The sequence below is a fragment of the Aphelocoma coerulescens genome, chromosome 4 (genome assembly GCF_041296385.1).
Source record: "Aphelocoma coerulescens isolate FSJ_1873_10779 chromosome 4, UR_Acoe_1.0, whole genome shotgun sequence".
In the NCBI taxonomy this organism is placed as follows: domain Eukaryota; kingdom Metazoa; phylum Chordata; class Aves; order Passeriformes; family Corvidae; genus Aphelocoma; species Aphelocoma coerulescens.
Window position 1 is genome coordinate 46,944,130 of NC_091017.1, and position 21,824 is coordinate 46,965,953.

A 21,824-nucleotide genomic window follows, 5' to 3' on the forward strand; every position below is an offset into this window, starting at 1 on the left:
TCTATCTTCAAATGACTAAGGAAAACTTAATAAAAATATTTTTAGACATTACACCTTAGCTACATTTTATGAAGAATGCTTTCACAAGGGCATGTGCTGAAGTGCTCTGATGCTAAAGGAAGAATGGCTACTGGTTTCAGCGATCACTGAAGCAGAACCCAAGTGCAAGACTGGCGGCGGGAGGGAAGTCTTGAAACAATCTTGCACTAAACTTGCATTTTAACAGCCAGTACTGAAATATCCCAAGCACTTACAATGTTTGTCAAAATAAGACTTGAGTTCTAGCTTCCTCTCCAGTTTTCAGAATAGCTTTCTTGTATCTCATATTTGAATTGCACTTGTAAATCACACCAAAATGAGTGAGCCTGCGTTCCTGTGATCAACATTATCAAGTTACTTTTTTTCCCTCTATTCACATCCAGAACTGTTTCTGAATAATTGTATCGAGTCAGTAGAACAGATCAGTTGAATCAATGTTAAATCTGTAGTTGTCATTTTGCTGAGATGTAAAACTGGAGAGAAGAAAAAAAGTCAAAATCCCTTCTATAAATATAGACAATGGAGAACTGTTAAGTTGCCATGTCTGCCTGCACTGAATGTAAAATTAAACAAATAAGGCTTTGCCCTCTGGGACCTTCTTGGACATCTTCCTACATCATGCAGTTATCTATAAATCTGTGAAATCTCTTCATAATTGTACTTGGCAAGTTAAAAAATTATCTGATGATATGCTGGCTGTTGCTCAAATGTTAGGTTTTGGTTTAGTAGACAAGAAGTATACTTACGGTTCCCCCCCACTGTGTATGTTTTCATGAGAAAGCACAGGGCGCTGTGGCTGAAATGAAATGATTTGAAATGTAATAAAGATTTGCAGTTTAAGGTCCAAATAGTTGGATAGGGGTGTAACACATAGTTGCTCAAGAGTTCATATTCTACCTTGTGTAAAACCATGGCCCATTCTGCCCCCCTTCCAACGCACAAAAAATTCTTAAGAGGTATGGCAAACAACTGAATCTTGGCATGTTTAAAGATCTGATTTTTGGAAGTGATAATAAAAACTAAACTGTGAACTTCATCAACAGTCCATTCTATTTATAGTATAGTACAGTACAAAATTAGAATAGAACCCTGCTGCCTCTTCACTGTGAAACAGAAATAACATTAGAAAAATCAGATGCAACTGATGAACATCATACATTCTTTGGGTGAAATATATTTTTAGATAAGCAGAAATAAAATCTCCTATACATAATGGCAGAATCTAGAATATTCACAGATGAACAACATACCAATTTACATTACACACACAGAGTACTAACTTGGCAGGCATAACATGCTATGCTTTAGCTAATTCTGTTTCATCTCAAGCCATGCAGGCTGTTGGGAGGCAAAGAACAGAAAAAATTTTTGAAAGAATACATTTAATTGTGTGAATATAACAATTAACACTTCAACAGAAAAAAGTAGTTTGTATTTCCAGTGCAAAGCTTTGTGAAAGGAACTATGTTCCTTCTTAATGGAGCATTACTGGCCACTGATATTCAGTACATCTGGATGCAATGGAAATGAAAAATACTAACCTTCTACAGAAACCATATCCTGCTTAGAAAGTCATTGACTTATACTGATTAGAATCTGGCTGGGGCCAGAAAGTGCAGGAGCAGCTGCTTGGGAAAGCTCTTGATATGAGCAGGGATCATATTCTCTGTTGACTGAGGATGCCCTCTGGTCATGCTGTAGAGACAAGTCTGGGAACCGTATCTGTTTTGGGAGTGTGGATATCAAACATTGCTCATAGCACTTTCTTTCATGAATTGAGTAAACTGCAATCTGATCTTTAAGCCATGGAATTTGTCTTATTGCCCCATGGTTCTCTCTTGGTTTGACTATTTCAGTCACTCTTTTATCACTCCTGAAGATGATACAGTCTTCCAAGAGAGGAGGCAGCAGTAAACAATCCACAGGCTGATGGCAAAAATTGAATGGAAAAACACAGGATGCAGTTTGTTAGGTTTTTTCCCCCCCTTTCTCTCTCAACATCTCCAGATGAAATTAGTTAAATTTCTTTTCAGCAGTTTCTATGAATACGTGCAGAAAATATTGTGAACAGTCTGTACTTTAGACTCTATAGAGTATAAATTTTAAAAGGTGCCTAAATATGCAGGCAGGTAGATCAGAGATTTGTTTTTTTTTTTAAATTCATATTATTGAATGCTAGGTGGGAAAGAGTTCAAAGAAAAAAAAAATTGTTTATACTCTTTACTGTCTTCTCTCCCTCACTTAACTCTCCTCTGCCAGTGTACAAGAAAGATGGATAATTTTTACCAAAGAATAAACAATAAAGATTGCAAATTAAACAGTTCTCAGTAAACCTCCTTCAATGGCTGGCTTGTCAAGCAAGAGAATAGTCAGAATGCTTTGTATTTAGACTGGAATCTGACCTTACTTGCTGCTAATCTTTCATCAGGTCTGTAACTGAGCTGAATGCCAAAGATAGTCAGAGATGCAAAAGAACTCAACCAAGGTTAAGGACTTTTCCTATACACAATGGAAGTAAAAGTCCTAAACAATGCTACAAATGATTTAATGTGTTGAACATAGTACCAAGCTGGGAAGAAACTGGGTAGGCTAGTATTATCTTCTTTTTCTGCATATGCTTCATAAAATGCTCTATAGCTAATTAATTAAGTAGAAATAGATAATAAGAATCAAGGCGACTCATGATTTTCAACTCTGTTATTGCCTCAGAGAAAACAATCTTTTGACAAAATTACAGTCTTGGAGAAATAGGGTGAAGTAATTGGTGGTATGTCTGAACAGGGCAACCTTGGAGCTTGCTACCTATTTTCCACAATAATGCATTCCACAATAATGCCCCAGCTGACATCCAGAAGCTTTCTCCCTGTTTTCTTCCCTAAGCTCTCATTCCTACATACAGTGGCACTGGCTAGACAGGGGACTATTGCAAAGATTTCTAGCTTTCAACTGCACCTCAGTTTACTAGACCATCCTACTTCCTGGGAAATATTGCAGGACCTAATCCCAAAAACATTAAAAAGTGTGCCAGTTGTATGCCTGATTTTCATGCATGATTGATACTGCACTTGCATGTAAAAGTTCTGTAGAGTCCGGAGCATACAAATTAGGTGCATGGTATGTGCTCTTGTACTTTTGGAATTAAAGTCATAAATACACTACACATTGACCAATACACTCCTCTTAATACATTCCTCTGGAGTAATGTGCAAAATTAAAATAGGGCTTAATCCCTTTTTTACAGCTCTCATTCCTAGTTGGACTTTCTGCAAGATGCTGTTTGTCTGCTACTACAAGAATCCTGGCCTTCCTAGCATTGCATTGAGCTGTCTTTCTTCACTGATGAAGAAAGCACAGTCCCCTCATACCTGGAAGCAAACAGAGGCCTGCCAAAAAGCTGAGACTTTGAAAGTTACACAAACCTGCATATCTTAAGCTAAAATTCAAATTTTAAAATTGGAGGCACCAGAAAGACAATCACCTATAATCAGCAGCAACAGCATGGAAAAAAATTCAGCTCTTTACCAGTTTTAAGAGCTAAATGTTAAGAAACCAATGCAAAGGACAATTAAATCCTAAACTGAAAGTAAAACATAAGCCATAAATTCTCATTCTCATATGGTTTAGGCTGAGGGTGGGGGTTTTGTGTTTGACTTTTTTTCCCCCCTTTTTCATAATGTAGATAACCTTTTTGAGCAAAGTCCATGCAAACTCTAAACAACCTGACTTTCTGGCTATGTAAAAATATTAAGAGTTGTGTTACAGCTATGTTACAGATAAGAAGGGAAAGATTAAAGAGTATTAAAATCTGTAATGACACTGCTTGGGTAAAGAGGACAGTATTGAGTGAAAAAAATATAGCAGGAGCAAAACATTTTGAAAAGAAGGACGCGGATTCAAAACCAAAAATTCAATCTGTATACGTGCAAAAGCCTGTATACACGCAATGAAGAATAAATTTTTGACTCTTAGAGGCTGCAATTTTAATAAACTAAAAATGCTTTGAAAGAGAGGAGTAATTTTAATAAAACCAGACGAAATATAAAGAACCAGACTAAATGCAAACATCTTGTCGCACTGGAAATACCATGCAGTACTGCAGAGATACAGAACACTAATAGATTTATATAGTAAGTTCAGACACACACAGACCTGTTGCCTTTACTCAGTCATAGCACAGAAGCACAACAGGAAGAAAACATAGCATATGGATAGTATTGAGACACTTGGGTAAAAGCAAAATACTGAAAGACTAGACACTGAGCTCCTTGTCCATGGAAAAGCTGTTACTGCACACTGGGCATCCAGTACCATACCCTGTGTGAATAGCTGTGACCTCTGACAGGTGAGCTGCAGGATCTCTTAGTCATCACTGGGCTACGAGGAGGTTTACCCATAACAAATATCTCCCTCTTTAAATTAGCCTAGAAGAACCACAAAAACTTTGTCAAGTGAGAGTTTAAGAATGAAGCATCATGGGATTTTTGTTGCTTCATTCAGACATGCAAACCAGACATGCTTTTCCTGATGATAAAGAACAACTGTTACAGGTAGAAGGAAGGGTACTATTAGTATACAATATTTTCATTGCTATCACTGTATCTTTTTTCCCCAAGGGTTTGCTGCTCTGGCACATGCCCTTACATGTTACAATTAAAAGATTAATCACATATAGCATATGCAGTTGGAACAGTTACTGCATGTGTACCCATGAAGTAGCTCAAATAGTAACACAGAAAAGCTCAACGGCACAGAGCAGAAATGCTACCTTAGAAATACCAATGGAAAATGTAATTCCTTGCTGATAAACAAAACACATCCCTTGGATTTGCATTTAGAAAGCAAGTAAATACTTGGTGGAAAGTACATAATGAAAATATCCTCATTTTGTTAGCATCACTACAAATCAGCTTCATGTTTGTCAGAATTCAGTTCTTAAGGGGTGTGTCTGCAGAAAATGTGAATTCTCATGGGCAGGGGTGAGTTGGGGGGAATGTGAGGAGAGTGGAGTGCTATATTACAAACCTTTTCTTAGGTATTTGTGTCTGTCAGTAGAATGTAACTAAACAAAAAACCAGCCCCCTCTTAGGAGAGGGGTGCATAAGAACAACAAAAAAAAGATACCTAGAGAGGCCAAGGAGGCAGAAAACCATCAGCATTTCTCTTTAGGATGTGTCTTCAGACTTCTTCTTTTGGAGGACACATCCCTCCCACCAACATGGTGCAAAGTGACACTTCCCACCTACAGCTCCTTGTATTCCATTTCCCACATCCCTCGTCACGCTTTAGTTTTGAGCCACATACCAAATATATATACATGTCCACATATCTGTATATATACATATGTATGTGTTTTTAAATTAACAAAAATTACTGAAGTAGAAGAACTCTCTGAAGAACCTCCCTGCACCTGTGATATTTGATTCTTCAAAATGTTTTGTTCTTTCTCCTGTGGCAGTTGAGAGCAGAATTTAATGACGGGCAACATGCATAAAGAGAAGAGGATAGGAATTGTCCCGTCTTCTCAAACCCAGCCTGTGGGCTAAATAGCAAGAAATGATGACAGCCAAAACCTGTATAAAATATAGTATAAAGTTATACTTTATACTATATTTTAATCCAACTCTCTATTCTGGCAATGTAATCAGTGTTGACTGATTAAAACATCTGTCATTGGTAGGAGTTAATCTAATTATTTTGGCAATTCTTAAATAGATAAGTCCATACTGATTTAAGTTTATAAAGAAACCTGTTCCTTAGATTTAAAAAATAATTTAAAAAATTTAAAAAATAATTGAAAACAATAATTAAGAGTTAGAAGTCTGTAACAAGACCCCAGACCTGTAGTTCTTCTTGGTTCTCAGGCTCTTGTGTGTGCAAGATTGAGTCATCCCCATGGTTCTTGGTGTCTTGCCTCCTGCCTTGCCCAATTAAGAGCAACACACTGTGCCTTGGAGGTTCCCTGGGGCAGATCTTTTAACTCTCAAAACATATATTCCTTCTATTTATTTTCAGCTTGGATTAACACACCTTCCTCAAATAAGGGCAAAGAATATAAAAATCACCTAAAAATAATTTCAGTGTAGATGAGGAATGTTCTTAATTTGTCTGGTTAGGCTAAGCAAAAGCATCAAAAGCACTATACCAACTGCTAAACTATTAAAAGTTGCAGAAACAAGTGCAGTTCTCTGTTTTACCCCTTCTTGGAGGTGAAATAAACCTAAGGTCATGACAGATTCATGCCCTGGAAAGAAGCCTTATGCCTCTTCCCTACTTCAGAAAAAAAACCCAGGAGATCTGCTTATCTTAAGACTTCCTTAAGTCCTTTGTGTCTGTGTTTTCTGTGAATGCACATTGTAAGATGGGGTAGATGTTAAAAAAAATAGAAAAAAAAAGGAGGGTATTTATGACATAGATGTAACGATGCAACGATCACTTTTCTAGGATAGTTCCTCTTTACATGACTTTTTTTCCTTTTCATTAGCAGATGAATCATCTGGAAGTCAGCACTGCAAACTAACTTTGTCTTTCTAGAGCAAGTTTTCATTTTTCTGCCACAGAGCTTCAATGCTGACACGAACTGTAGTCCTGAAGAGGGAATAATCCTTGTCCAGTCCTTGACTAACAGAACTGGTATTTAAAACATGACTCTCTGCAGTGGTGCTTTACTGTGAAATTTACAGCTGTTCTCCCAAGCTTTGGATTAAAATTGAAAACAGAAACACAAGTGTTATCTAGTTTCTTCATACTTGAAGACAGTTCTGTTTCATTCAATTAAGTAAGTTACACTGGTATCCTGGTATGGACCTGAAATTGAGTCGAAGGCTTTCTGCTTTCCTATCATTGGTATCTCCTTAAGCTATTTAATTGTATCATAATGGTTATAGTTATACCTTGTGCTTCATTTGAAAAAGGCTTATCTTAATACTCCATTCATTATGTTATTTAATATTAGTAAAGAAAACAGTACATCTGAGAAGATCAAACTCAGTGTTAGCCTTGCAGTTATTTAATAGACACGAAGATTTGCAACAATCCATATTCAAGAGGTGCAGTTACCTTTAGCTGTAGTGAATCTTTCTCCTGCTGATGTAAGGGTTTAGAGAGGAGAGGAGGTGAGAGGGAAGCAGTAGGCAGGGATGCTGTAGGAACGGAGTGGGAAGTAGGTGCCTTGGCAGAGGGAAATGGAAGATTAGAAGAAAGGTGGAAAAGAGAATCAGTCTCCTGATGTTCCAGCAGAAAGCGGAGCCGGCTTAAATGTTTAAGAAATATGAGAAATAACTGTGCTATAAAACTGTTATAAAATCAGCTGAATGATGTCAAATGCATCAAAGGAGACATGTAACTAACCTGAACAATCACAAACCTCATGCTAATCTTATTATTAGTCATCTACTTTTCTGGAGAAATTTCTTGCCTCAGAAAGCATAAAAAAAGTTGCCATTTGTGGCCATGGACTTCACCTCTATTCTTCAGTTTTTCTCCTGTGTTTTTCAGGTCATTTAAGGGTAGAGGTAGCTCGCAAAATTTAATAATATTTAATAATTAAATAGTTTGACATTTGGCCTAAAGTATTGTCCTACGCACCTGACTTGCATGTTGACAGTCAAAGCAACTGTCTGAAATGTCTGCTGAAGTAAGTGCTGGACAGAAAAAAATCTATTCTGAAACTTTGCCTGGAAACAAACTGTGTAGTTATATTGTGGCATTTAATGGCCAGCACGCATTTGGGATAGTTCAGTGATGTACTGTCCCAAAGAGGAACTGAGGAGGGCTTCAGGAGGAAGCATTTGTCTAACTGCCAAACACAATCTGATCTGTTACTGTTAGTCAGATTCTCGTAAGAGAGGCTGCTATAAATACATCAGCTGGTGAGGTGACACCTGTGAAGCACAAACCGCAGAGTCCCTGCAGGAGGTACACGTCCCTCCCTCTGGAGGCTGTTGACAGCATTTGCTTGCTGGGGCCTCTCTCTCAAAAGGGGCAGCAGGTAATGGCCCAGTGAGGGAAATGGTTCACTGGCTTTTCATATCAGAAGCTCCTTGGCAACCAAGGACAGGAGGGAAAGGACCAGCACAATTGATACATCATGGAATTTACAATTATGCATATGCCTGCTTCTGAGAAGGGACCGTCCCCTAACGCTGACAATTTTTCATCATGGAATCACAGAACATACTTTGAGTTTGAAGGGATCTTAAAGATCATGTAGTTCCAACCTCCCTGGCATGGGCAGGGACACCTTTCACTAAACCAGCTTGCTCAGAGCTCAGTTTTATTGAATGCAATTGTGTAAAATTGTGCCTGTGCACAATACAAACATGTAAATACAAGGAAATGCAGAGAATAGTTATACTGAATTATCTGAACACAGAAGTCAGGGTTGTCAGAAATTAAAATACCTTATCAATATTTGGTGAAGTGTATCCTTCATAGCAATCCATAGGATCTTCTCCACTTGCTATTGGGAATTCTAAATTGTCATGTACCAGATCCTCCTCTATATACAGTCTTGTCAGTTCTTCTGTTGTGTCTTGTGCTCCGCCGTAGAAATCTTTTTCTTGAGGTTCTGACTGATCCCCTATATTAAGTGGCAGATCTGCAGTACAGATTTCCTCTTCATTTTCAGCACTTGCAGTTAGCACTCTGGACATGGAACCTCCTTCATATGGCGAAGGGATGTTACGGATAGCACCATGTTCACCTTCTCTTGTAGTATCTGACAAATCTCTAGGTACTTCGATAACTAAAGGTTCTTCAATAACTAAAGGTACTTCAGTAACTAAAGGGTCAATTATACCTTCTAAGTCTTTATCTTTTCCTGACTTGGTATTGTTGCTGACATGCTTATATGCTATGTCATGAGATGAGCTGGCTGAAGATGAGACAGAGGGAGATACAAGAAAGGACAGAGGAAGAGCTGTAGGAGAGCTGAGAGACACCTCTGTGTTTGGCATAAAGTGACCATCCTTAACATGGCGAATGCTATTACCTGGGGCTACCATTTGGGAGGTAACTAATGCTAAAGAATTGAGTTCTTCTAAGTCACAAAGAAAACTGTCTGGAAGTGATGGAGAAGTGAAGTTGCACATGTTTGAAGGTGAAAAACCAACAGTCCTTGAAAACAAGTCACTAGAGTCAGCCTGAAGAATCTTTTGATCAATGTGTGACCAAGAGGAGGAAAGTTGTCTGGAAAGTGGGGTCAGTGCTTGGGAAGGCAACTTCAAAAAAGAAAAACATGGGAATTGAAATAGGTAAGTATGATGGAGAATTAGGATATGAGTAAACTGGAAAAGAAAAATGTCTGTGCCATCATCTGGATTACAGGGTAGAATTTCAGTGACCATAGGTGTCTGAAATCACTACTACATGAATCAGAACAGCAGGAAAGACATTTGAAACATGATACTGTATCAGGTTCTGGCTTAGGGCATAAATGTCAAACATTAAGACAGATCTGAATCATTACATTAATGAAGGCAACTGCATTTGATCTACTAAAGTTATGTTACTTATGGTGCTCTATTAGTGAGCCTGTCACAGGTTATTAAATCATACAATTAATAATAATGAAGTTTTCTCGAACCATTACTATTATTTTGAGAATAGCATTTTCAGAAGTACACTTCAGGTGTCATTAAATACTTCTTTCCAAGTATAACAACAAAGGTAATTTCTAATTATTCAAATGTTAATACTTCTACTTTTTCTTAGTACTTCTGAGTAAATGTTTAAGAAACATCTTTAATACATTGCATACTTTTATTAAGGCATGAGCAGCTACAGAATGCATTTGTTTTTCAAAAGTAACCCTATTAGTTCAAATGATGTCTACATTTGTGAAAGGTACACACATTCAATTGAAATTGGATGTAGGCAGTCAACAATGCTTTTAAAACAGTGACAGCAGTGACAGCAGTACACAACAGTATGCTTTGAGTACCGTTACACAATATTGATTGAAGTATCCTTCTGGGAAAAGAAAGGTCCTTGTCTAAGAATGAGAGACTGGTGAGTCATACGTACACAGCATCAGTAGATATCCATTGCTTCAGTAAATACTGAAAATGCATTTTTGTTACTATTAATCCTCAAAATTAAAATTGAGTAAAAAATATTTTGATCTCATCGTTAGAACTATCCAAAATAATTAGATGTACACCTCTTAAGTTATCTGGACTACTACAGACTTTAAGTATTAGTGTAGTAGAGAAAAATAATTTCAAAAGTCTACATTAATATTGCAGAATAGACAGGTTAGTTTACTTACCTTCTGCTTGAGTTTTCTTGAGGCAAATAGCTTTATATTATAGTTAGACAAACCTTTGTTACAGAGTCTTCTGTACTAAAGTGAACAGTATAGACTGATAGAAGGCAGTCTGCTAAAACAGAGCTAGGCTGTTACAGCAATATTCAGTCTCTTTCCCTCATCTTTTCTCTTAAACAAGGGTCCCTAACCTGTGGTTTTAAGGTCAGTAATACTGCTGAGGAGACTTCACCATTTTTACTTTCCCATGGCTATAAGCTGCGCTAGATCTAAAGATATAGATGGATTAGGCCAAGTTATGAAGAGCAAAACTTGCTTATTTATTTTATTGCCATTAGGCCAGACAAGTTTACTGCAATTGCTCTAGAAACAAGGAGAGATATGTGGTAAAAAACTCCAAAGGAATAGGGAAAGTGGTATCAGAAAGTGTGGTAAACCCTAGAACACCTTCAGGACTGCTGAAATTCTTCTAGGTAGTCAGGAACAAAACGTCTTCTTCATGGTATTGCCATTTCTGAATACAGCTGAATTCAGGAAAAAGATGTCTGTTTAAGAATCTCAGTAGAAGTTGGTGGTTTTGGGGTTTTCTTCACCTATCATTGCAGAAGTATCCGATGTTAAAAAGAAGGCTTCTACCAATTCCCTTCCCCCATGAACTAATTTAGTAATAACTAACTTAGTAATAATGGCAGGATAGTTTTGTAATATGGATGTAAATGTTCTGAAGCACCACCTGTGCTCAACAAGGATTATGGAACTTTAGCAGGATACCTTAGAGACAAGCCTGCTCCATAGAAAATAGGGAGAGGCATCTCTGGAATATGGAGCACTTAAGCTCCCTCATACTCTTGACTTGCCTTCAGGACCCTCTGGATTCCTGTAACAGTAAGGGGCCCTAGCTTATTAATACCTCAGTTGGCAGCTACAGAATTTGATGCTACTTGAACCAGTTTTGTGGTAATAGAAGAGAGAGGATCTAGTTCTCTGCTGTGACACATTCTGGAAAACCAGACAAGACCTGTTCTAGCAACTGTCCCAAACTAATATTTAGTCATAAGTAATATTTTCAGAGGCTACTGTTGCCTATAAATGACATCTTTTGGTAGCTTTTTACAACCCCAAAGCAGTAAGCAAATGTGGAACTTATTTCAAAGTTGAAGCATGTGAATGACCACCAAGTATACAAGTAGACAGAAGAAGAAAAAGGGGTCAAAACCAAATGAAACATGGATTAAAATCAGGGTAAGTAAGTTTATAATTACACACAAAACCTACTGCCCATGCTGAAGAGATAAGCAACAAAGGTGAAGAGGAAGATCTAGAAAAGTTTCTATCTTGAATGTTCAAAATAATTGATAACATGTTAATTCTAAGCACAGTTTGTATGCAGAAGCTTCCTTAGTTTCTTTCACTGCCAAAAATGTTACGTTCCCCGCACAGGTGACTGTGAAGCCTCACAGGTGAATGATAAACCAGAACACAGGAATCTTTCTGCAGCATTGTCCCGGTTTGAGACAAGTCACCCCAAGACAAGCATCCTGTAGTATGATATGTAGTGGTTATCTAGACTAGGAAGGAAAACAATTTGGAACCTACGATACACATCTGGTGTGAACAGTATACAACCATAAAGGTCTGAATCCAAGTTCATTAACAATGTGATGACAATCATCTCTCTCACTCCTAAATGAAACAATACTGTCAGTTTGTACCGCTCCAAAGAATGTACCAACAGCCTCCTCCAAGACTGCGAATGGCAAAAGGAGGAAGGTTTTGGTACAGAATCACTGGCTGTTCTCCTTTGCTTCAAATGGTACAGAACTGGTCTTGGCAAAGCGTGTCTTGCATGCTTATGGAACTGTAGGCTTTTAGGACAGCTGTGCTACGGGAATGTCTTCACATTGTACTACTAAAAGGCTGCTATACATACCCTTAATGCTCAAATTCTTGCTAAGGTTCCCAAATAAAATTTTCTCTATTGACTTGACTTTTCTGCCCAAATTTTGCCTGGTTCTACTAAAAATAATGTAATAGCCAATGAAGAAGAGAGGATAAATCTTGGCAGAATATGAGACACACTTTCTATTAAAAATAATTTATTAACAACATAGTAATGCAATTCTACCTGTGCAAGAAAGAAAATGTTGTGTACTTAATGCCTAAATTATGTATTATGTTAACAAAAAAATTACAAGTCCCTCTAAACCCACTCTGGGGTGGCAGGTAACATCAGAAAATCCTTACCTTAGTTGAACTTAAATGATGTATTCTGTCACTAGAATAGCTTTGGGGTATTGGAGGGTCAGGATAGTCATCAACACTTTTTGATGGATTCTTTTTGATGACTTCTACATAGGAAACAGGGAAGATGCCTTGTTTGTTGGTTCCTGGTATTTTACCTTCATACCAGTTTTGATCAACTCGCTTAAGAAGAATTACTCTGTCTCCCTGAAATACATTATGAAAATGAGTTATCAGCACATACATTGGAAGTTAATTCTGTACATAACAGGTATTATTTTAACACATAATAGTATTTTCCCTGCAGTTCTGTTTCCCATCAGTCTTTAGCATCATCTCCATTTTCCCATTTTTCCCCCCATTGATAATAACCATATATAAAACTACCATCCCAGTAAAATGAGGGGTTAGGCATGGACTGAAAAGGCTGTTCTTTTATCTGAGGGGAATCTCATGTAGTCCTCTCCTCTTATTTGGGAGATTAACATTAACACTTCTCTTTGGAACATAACCTGTTTTAATTGTTGGTCAAACTGCTAGCTAATGCCCCAATGATAATATGCAACAGCAACAGCAACAGCTATGCCCATTTTTTCTTAAGAGTGATAAAAGTTAAACAATGAAGTCCATGCAAGTGCTTTGTTATCAGTAAAACTGGAATAAGTGGAGGTAGAGAACTAAAAGGTGAGTCTACTGGAAATACAAGAGAAAGAAGTGCTTTTCCTGTGTAAAATGGGCAGGGCCTCACTGTTTTTAGAGACACTGTTTTTGTAGAAATTGAAATGGAAAACATCAACTTCATATTCAAACTTTTTACTTCATGAGCTACACCCTTCTTTGGTTTACATGATGTGATTTTCACCACGTGTCTTGTTGAAACAAATCCTTGCCTATAAGTTTTTCATTCTTTTGGGTTTCTTTTTGTTTCTCTAGTTGATGTGTGGAGTTCACTACAACTGTCTTTAGTGAGATGGAACAAAAGAAAACCAGTGCAAGTCAGCTTTTCAAACAAACCAAAGTTGGGCTGTCAAGATTATGATCACCACAATAAATACAAAAGCTAATTTTAAAAAGAAATAAAACATTGAATTACCCCAACCCCTAATTTCTCTAAGTTCCTATTCCTGGGTTTTTTTAGACCTCTTTTGACATTTACTAATTTCAAATGAGTAAAAAACACCCATTACTTTCAGTAGTGCTGGATTAGGCTCTAGGTCAGCAACAAACATCTCTATCCTTACTTTTATGTTCAAAATAAAAACAAACCGCTGAAAAGCTTCTATGAACTCTAATTCTTAAAAAAAAGAAAAATGTAATGGGCAGAACTTCCCAGTGGATGAAAAGTACACACTACTTATGCTCAAGTATTTAATATCTGCAGTAATAAAGTTTCTCTACAGTGTTAACAGTCCAGTGTCTAACAAACTTCAGAAATTAAAGTTATTTTGCTCATGTGCAGTTCAGTATAGTCACCAGGATGTGCACAGGAAAGATAATAGAACATTACAAACAGAGAATTGTTATTAAATGAAATATTTACATTCACAAAAATATATCTGAGGCTTTTTCTTATATCTTTTATCTTCTGTAATTTTTTATTTATTCTGTATTAAAAACCTTACCATAATAATTGTGACAGCAGGAATAATAATTAAAAACAGGAATAGATAATGGAAGTGCAAACTCAAAATTTAGCTGGGCAGTTAGCAGAAAATTGCATATGCTATTCTGCCACAATCCAAATTAAAGGCACAACACATTTACACTATTTGCAGATAGCTGAGACAGACTGCAAGCCAACAAGCTATTATGTCAAGGATTTCCTACCGTGGTATATATAGCTTTGTGCACTGTAAATCTTGCATGTAGAGTGCACCAAAGCACAGTATTTATGTATATATTGATTCTGTGTAGCAGGAGACACTATAACAGTATTTTGATGGAAGATAGTTCTCAACTGTACCTTTCTAAGTGATAACTCCACATTTGTGTCTGCACTGAAATTATATTTGGCAACAGCTTCTCCAATCTCTCCAATCTGTGCAGGGGGAGGTGGCCTGGCAGGCTGTGCTTTTTCTGGGGGAAAAAGTTTCTAAGGAAAAAGAAAAACCAGATTTTCATCATTCTCATGTGGTTTGTGGACCTATTACCCAAATTAAGTAAAGGAATTAAAACAGAGAACAAACCTCAACATAAGAAATTGGGAATATTCCAACTCTTCCATGGTGCTCACCCTCATACCAGTTTTGATCAATTTTCCTGAGGATATAGACAGTATCTCCTTTCTTAAAGGACAGCTCTCTGTAACAAATTTATTTATATCAGATGTTTATAGCTTTACATTTAACTCTTCTCCCTGCATGGATCCTGAGATCTTTACAGAATGTAACAACTAAACATTTGAAGAAAAAGTGTCACAGCTGTGGTACATTTACCAGTTGATCATACCATATAAAATCAAATTACTCGCATTTATAAATCCCATGCTTCTGCTCTACACTTTTTTTTTCAAGACAGCAATTCAGAAGCATGAAGAACACAGGATTATGTCCTCATCATTTCTTGATACTCAGAGACTGTGATATGTTAAATGTTAGATATCAAAATAAGGGAGTTTTTAAAATCATTAAGAATATTTTCAGATCCTGGCTTGGGAGATCTTTGCTGTACCATCCATTTGGTTTTTCAAGAGCTGATGTGCTGCTCTGGTAATTTCAGTTGTGAGTTTTGTCCTAGACAGAGCTAATGTAATTCTAGTGTCAATGTTTGGCCATATCTAAAGATTGCTTAAATTTAAACAATCTAAAGAATGTTTAAATGATCATTGTAACAACAGCAGAAATGAAATGTAGACATTCTACTTTGACTCTCTCATATCCTGAATCAGTGGTTCCCAATCTTGTTTTTGTTATGGACCACTGCATTTGTTTTGGTATGTGACATGTCACATCCTGCAGAAAGCCTGTGTATGTTAAGACAGACAGGAAGATGCTGAAGCATTATACAGACCTTTGATAAACTCATTATCTATGACCGTATTTTAAGCACTTTACCCTCTGTCACCTTAATGTAATTCACAAGAAACAAAGAGCATTCAGTGGGTGTCCCTCACAACTGGTGCTCTAGAAGGCTGAAGATGTACAGCTATTCATATGTTCAAACAGATGCAATGGAAAATATAGTAATTTAAGACATTTTTATTACAAAGTAACTTCTCACACAGTTTGCTAATGCAGGGACTACTGTGACAGCAAGCAGGGTCCTCGTTGGGATTTGCTGTTGAAACTGGCTCAAACACCAGTTAAGTGGTAGAAAGAGTTTGCCTGAATTATGAATTCTTAAATGAACAGAAGTCTAGTACTTACTTAGGAGTTTGAGCTTTAAAGTCATATACAGCTCTAGCTGGCAGTTTCTGAAAAATAGGCAAAGTGATTAATACATTCAGGTAGTATTACTATATGATAATGTGTTTCAACTTCTAAAAAGGTGACCAAGATCTAAAAAGAAAAGGATGAGCTTTACAGTGGTTCTTGCAGAAAGAGGCAGTTAAATATATGGCTTTCTTTTTTAAGGCAGTTAGGTGTTTGGGACTTAAGTGTTCTAAAAACGCAAATAGCTAAATTTTAATGCAGACTACTTTTGAACTTTAAGAGAAGCACTAAAGTAAATAAAAAAGTTAACTATGTCAATGTGACTTGTAGGCATCTAGATCTCTAGGTACAACATAAATACACATACTTAATATCCTGTAGTATTTTAGGTGCCTTTTCTGTTATCTTTAGGCTAGTTTCAATTGCAAATGATGAATTATGTTTATATATATATACTCTGACAGCTGGAAGTGGTTGGAATATTTTTAATTTCTATAATTATGTTCACAGTTTTAAGAAAGCACAGAACTGGAGGTGATCTGAGTCATCTGTGCAGCTCTCCTGCTATCACAGACAATCACATTATATCATTTCTTTCATACATTCATCAACTTCTATCACCAAGTATGTGTAAGCTCAATATCATTTCAAAAATAAACCTGTAGAACAGCCCTAACTCTCCTCACCTGTATGGCTGACACACTTTCACTGTTTTCAAAGCTGTGATGAAAATATGCACTGTGGTCTGACCCAACAGCTTCACTCATGGACTGTCTGCATCTGACAAGCAGCCAGGACCAGATACTTCAGAGGAAGGTGCAACAAGTGATAAGCAGTACCACACAAGGGTATTTGGTAAAGTGATTTAGTCTTTCTCTGCAAGTACTTGCACAGGTAAAATCGCCATGTTCTAAAAATTGGCTCTCTAGGATGTACTAGTGATTAGAATGAGCTGATTATGCTATTTCTGAGAGATACTATTTGTAATGATGTAACAGTGCACATCTTTCCATGACAGGAATAAAAAGGGAGACTTGTAAATTTTGCATTTTACCTTTATTCCAGAGCAGGTGTTCTTGACTGGGTTCTCTCCCTTCTTGTCATTTTAAGACTAGCTAATCTCACATACCTAGAGAGTTGTCTTCACTACAATAAAAAGTCCCTAAAGTTATTACAGGGATAGTGCCAACTTGAATTTTGCAATACTAGAGCAATTTTCCATTACAGATCTCCTTCAAGTAAGATATCCGAAATTTAAAAGCATTTTTCTGTTTGTTGCTCTTATTAAAAACAGTCTTTTAGACAGGAGGGGGTATCCATATCAACTGTAGCTAAGTCCTTTTCAGTCTTTCCTGATTTTGGTACAGCTGGTACTGTAACTACTAAAGCAAATAACAGAAGAAAGGGGGTAATATTAAAAGAACAGTGGAGCTGTTTAAATACAAAATACTTTGAAATGTACAAAATGTGCTGGAAATAGAGATGCCTTTCCCCTTTCATATTTTTAAACCTTTTAAAGTGATCTTAAAAATAGCCTAAGTATTTTATGTATTTTCAAATTGAAAGATTACTTTCTATGTCATTAGATTCTTTAAAAGAAACACACAGTATGGCTCCTGGAACTTTGTTAGCCTGTATTTTGTAATGAGAAGTCTTTTTTTAAAAAAATCAGACTTTAAATCGAATTGCAGCAATATAAACATGTCAGTGGGGTGTAAATGGATCTGAATTCAGTTCTAAGCATTACCACCATACCGTAGATAACCCAGAGCAAAATCTTATATATTAGCAATTAAAATATAGTAATCTTTTATGCTGCCATTATTCTGTGCAATATTTTAATAAAAAATCAACTGAAATTGTTAACAATCCATGGTCTGTAGATGATGGTTAATTTAAATGTACTTTACAATTTGATAAAATCCATGAAGCCTGTTTGGAGAGCATTTATAGTTATAGGTTATAAGCATTCTTAAGATGTGGAATAATATACTTTATATTTCAATAAGTACTTTTCAGTGATAATTTGTGTTACTTTAAAGGTGGTATACCTGCTTCCATTTCCTCTTCCAAAGCATTACTACAAGCAATCAGTATCTAATTACAGTCACCAACTGCTACAGATGTTAGACACTGCTCTTAAGATAAGTGGTTTTGTCTAATCCATTAACAGCAGTGGTTTGCTTTCCAAACAAAAATAATGGTGAAATATAGATGTTTTGTATCAGTTTTGAAACTACCAAGGCAGTTTCTTTGGGTAACACTTTGGGTTTCTAAAGAGCCTTTCCCCAGTCACATCTGTTCTTTTTATCTGTTCCAAACACACACTCTACTCAGCTTTGACAGAGCCGATCAATGACTAGTGAATTTATGTCCAGGTCTATTTAATAATAAATAGAAGAAAACCTCTTATCTTACAAAGCTTGATATTATTTAATTTCTTGAAGTACCAATCTCCTTAATGAAAAAGGAAGATGCTGATCTGTATGATGATATGTAACTGTTCCTTTGGTCTGCATTTTTATAGTGTCTTACAACCAACACAAAACTTGTCTCAAATATGTTACCAATTTTCCATGTGGATATTGCTGTGTTATTTATTGTTGTTTCACTACCTCTTTGTCTGTAGTTCCTCTTCTCTCCCTTGGAGTACATCGTCCCACATCAGTGAAAGCAGAAGAATAGCTTCCAGGAGACTCCTGGTCTACTGAAAACAGAAATTATGTGAAACTACAATAAACAAAACCATTCAAATCTGTGATGCTGCTTGGTTTTAGGGGGGTGAAAAGATATTGAAATCTATTGTTTTACCTTTAATAGAAAGAAAAGCACATGATATGATGGTAAAGTGCACCTTTAAAGGAAAAAAAGAATACTAACTTTAAGCAAAGGCTAAGGCTGTCTTCTGATCCAGAGCAGAAGAAACTATATGATAGAGGATCAAGAGGGCATATTAATGCCTCACTGTGAAAAGGAATGCTCCCCTACTGGGCCAAGTGGAAGATATGACAGCAGTACTGGGACTTCATCAGGTTTCATGACACTGTTTTGAAATGCCAACACTATGAACACATAATTACATGCACAACACATGATTCAAGCATGCTTCAATGAGAAAATGTGAAGAAACATTGTTTCCTCCTAAGTGATCTAAGATGCATTTCTACTTTACCAGGGGCACATGTTAGGCAGCACAAAGGAATTTAAAAGGATGTTACTTCACAAAAACAATTCTGTTTTAAGAGATGGAATACAAATCATATTACTTACCAATCTATGTGGCAGACTTCTCTAAAGCACAGTTTACCAATGTTTATTACAAGATGGTGAATATCTTCTCATGTTTTAATAAGAATAAAAATCAAAATCTTATACACCCTATAGCTCTGCAAGTTGCCAATGTGAAATGAAAATAGAACTATTTAATGAACTGCCTCTTAACTTCTGAGAAGTACTGTTTTAGTCTCCTACTACCGCAGTGGTACTTTCTAGTGGAAACGCGATTTATGTTTGTCTTCCTTTTACTTCACTCCCACAATCTGTTGTTACCAAGCTCACACGTTTCTAAAGAAATACAAGTGGAACAAAAAAAAGAACTGAAAGCATTAAATCCATTCTAATTGGTTGTTGGCTAGGCCACAAAAACCTGAGGCTGTTGATAAATGCAATGGAGGCAAAGAGATGAGATAATTTTATTATTTATGCTGTTGGTTGCAAGCATGTCATTCCCAACAAGTATATCACAGCCCAACATCTGGACAGCTTTTTTGATATGGCATGTGTTCGTGAATGAAGATGGATGCCCACTGCATAAACCTAAAGATACAACGACTCCAAACATATCTATTTTTTTTTTTTAATTCCTAGCAGTAAGAGAAGGATATGGGTGGGAAAGAAGTGAAAAGGCAGAAGTTTTAGGACAAAAAATTTCCTTTTTTTTCTCTACAGCTCCTTATGCAGTCAATATTGGTAGTTTTCAGTCATCTACTATGACCTCCAGGTCTCTGTGTGGCTGGCACACAGATCCAACAAAACACGAAACTTGATTAGAAGTAGAGCTCAGCCATGACTGGTGCTAATGGAAACTAAAGGAATATTCTGCTTTACTCATTCTCCATGCTACTTCAGGGATATTAATGTTGACAGAGTGTATTGCTTTCCTCATTCCAGGCTCCTTCATAGCTGCAAAAGCTATTAGAAATCCACATTTACTTTACACTATGGATTTCCTCATTTTCATGGACTGGAAAGTTCTCATTTAGCAACTATAATATGTGACCAGCACATTTTTCAACAACTTCAGTCTCACCATGTAGTACTATCTGACAGGGTTAATCATGATCAGGCCTTAAGTATGACTAATTCAACTCTGAACTGCATTTTATAGCTGTTTTTTTACCGAATTTTCTATTGTAAATATGTCTCTTATAACTAGCTAAGAAGAGATGGTAACAGCTTGAAAAAGCTACACAAAAATATGTGAGAATAAGGATAAGACGGGTCTGATCAAATATTGCATAATTTATGTTTTAAAGACATTCTCTCTTACATCCATTTGGGATTTCAAGAATATCTTTCAAGCAATTTTTTTTGTTTTTTGAAAAAAAAGGGAAAAAAAAGAAGCAGAGCAACAAACGAAACAAGTCAAAGCAGTAATTTTAGAAACAGACTGGTCATACCCTGACAATTTCATTCAAGTTTTGATTATTGAGAAATTTCCTTCTAAGAGGCTAGGAAATGTCTCAAAATTTCACAGACATATTGAAATTTTATGAAAAGAATTAATTTTGCTGCCACAGAAATTGGAAATTCTATTGTTTGAACAGTGGAAATGGAAACTTCCTAAAATGACCTTCACATCTATTCACAAAAAGTAATACAAAGCAGTGGATTCGTAAGAAAACAGAATCAATTTTCTATGATACTGGCAGAATTAACAGCATTTTAATCACTTACATTTAACAAAATTATGTAGTGCAGCACATTAGAGATGCAGATTCTTTTTTTCTTAGTAATAAAGGAAGAGTTATCTGCATATTGTTTTCAGTTTGACCAGCATCTTAAGATGCCTGAATTCATTGCTTAATAACATCATTATAATTTATAGAACTAATAATCAATTAGCTGAAATGCACTGGTACTTCAGTTGTTCTGATTACTGTACTTTGTGAATAGACAGCAAATTTATCTACCCTCAACACCTATGTGAAAATGATGTCCTTCACTAAGAATTTTGTGGGATGAAAGCTTCTTATAGAGAACACAAAGTGGAATGAGAAAGGGCGGGAAACACAGGGAGTAAGGTTGGATAAGTCAATCACAAGGATAGAGGAAGAAAGTTAATCCACCTTGGAAACACAGTGCACTATCATTGTTGTTAGTTGCATCCATGTCTGGAAAAGAGGCACTAAGAGGTAATCTTCCACAATCATTCTGGTACAGTGGACAATGGATAGCACCATCTTGAGGCAGTGGATGAAAAGGCTGGTGCGTGGGACTCTTTTTCAGAGCTTTAAGAGATGAATTCCTTTCTGGAATGTCTGGAAGCAGCTCAGTAATAAGTCTGTGTAATATACTGTTGTCGGGCAAGCTTCCCCGCCTTTTTTCAGCTTTAATTTGGTCACAGATGTCTTTAAGTGCAGAATCTAGGGCTTCAAATACAGATGACTTGCATTTTTTCTTGTCAGTTTGTTTTTTAGGAGCTGCACTTTTTTTCCTCCGGAAAGGCACTGGACTGACTAGGAATGCTATCTTAGAGAGGCCAGATTCTGCTTCCTGTCTCCTTGGATCTTCAGTGGTTTCTTGCTTAGCCCTTTCATGTTTTAGCATGGTGGTGAAGCGGGTGTAGGATGCTGGGCATCGGCCTTTGCAGGAGCTGATGAGATGCCTGTGGTGGTGGTGATGGTGGT

General features: G+C 36.6%; 1 protein-coding gene across 31 annotated transcripts in view; it reads right to left on the reverse strand.

Moving 5' to 3' along the window:
- The window catches only part of SORBS2 (sorbin and SH3 domain containing 2), a 208,262-nt gene that overhangs the window by 4,887 nt on the left and 181,551 nt on the right, over positions 1-21,824 (reverse strand). For 21 of the 31 annotated variants that reach the window (XM_069013875.1, XM_069013876.1, XM_069013880.1 and 18 more), the window contains 9 exons: positions 18,531-18,622; positions 15,910-15,956; positions 14,731-14,845; positions 14,508-14,636; positions 12,548-12,751; positions 8,439-9,257; positions 7,096-7,206; positions 4,353-4,460; positions 786-835 (listed from right to left, as the gene is read on the reverse strand). In XM_069013875.1, the coding sequence (XP_068869976.1) occupies positions 786-835; positions 4,353-4,460; positions 7,096-7,206; positions 8,439-9,257; positions 12,548-12,751; positions 14,508-14,636; positions 14,731-14,845; positions 15,910-15,956; positions 18,531-18,622 (1,675 nt within the window). The other 10 variants (XM_069013893.1, XM_069013897.1, XM_069013905.1 and 7 more) reach the window with 6 other exon arrangements.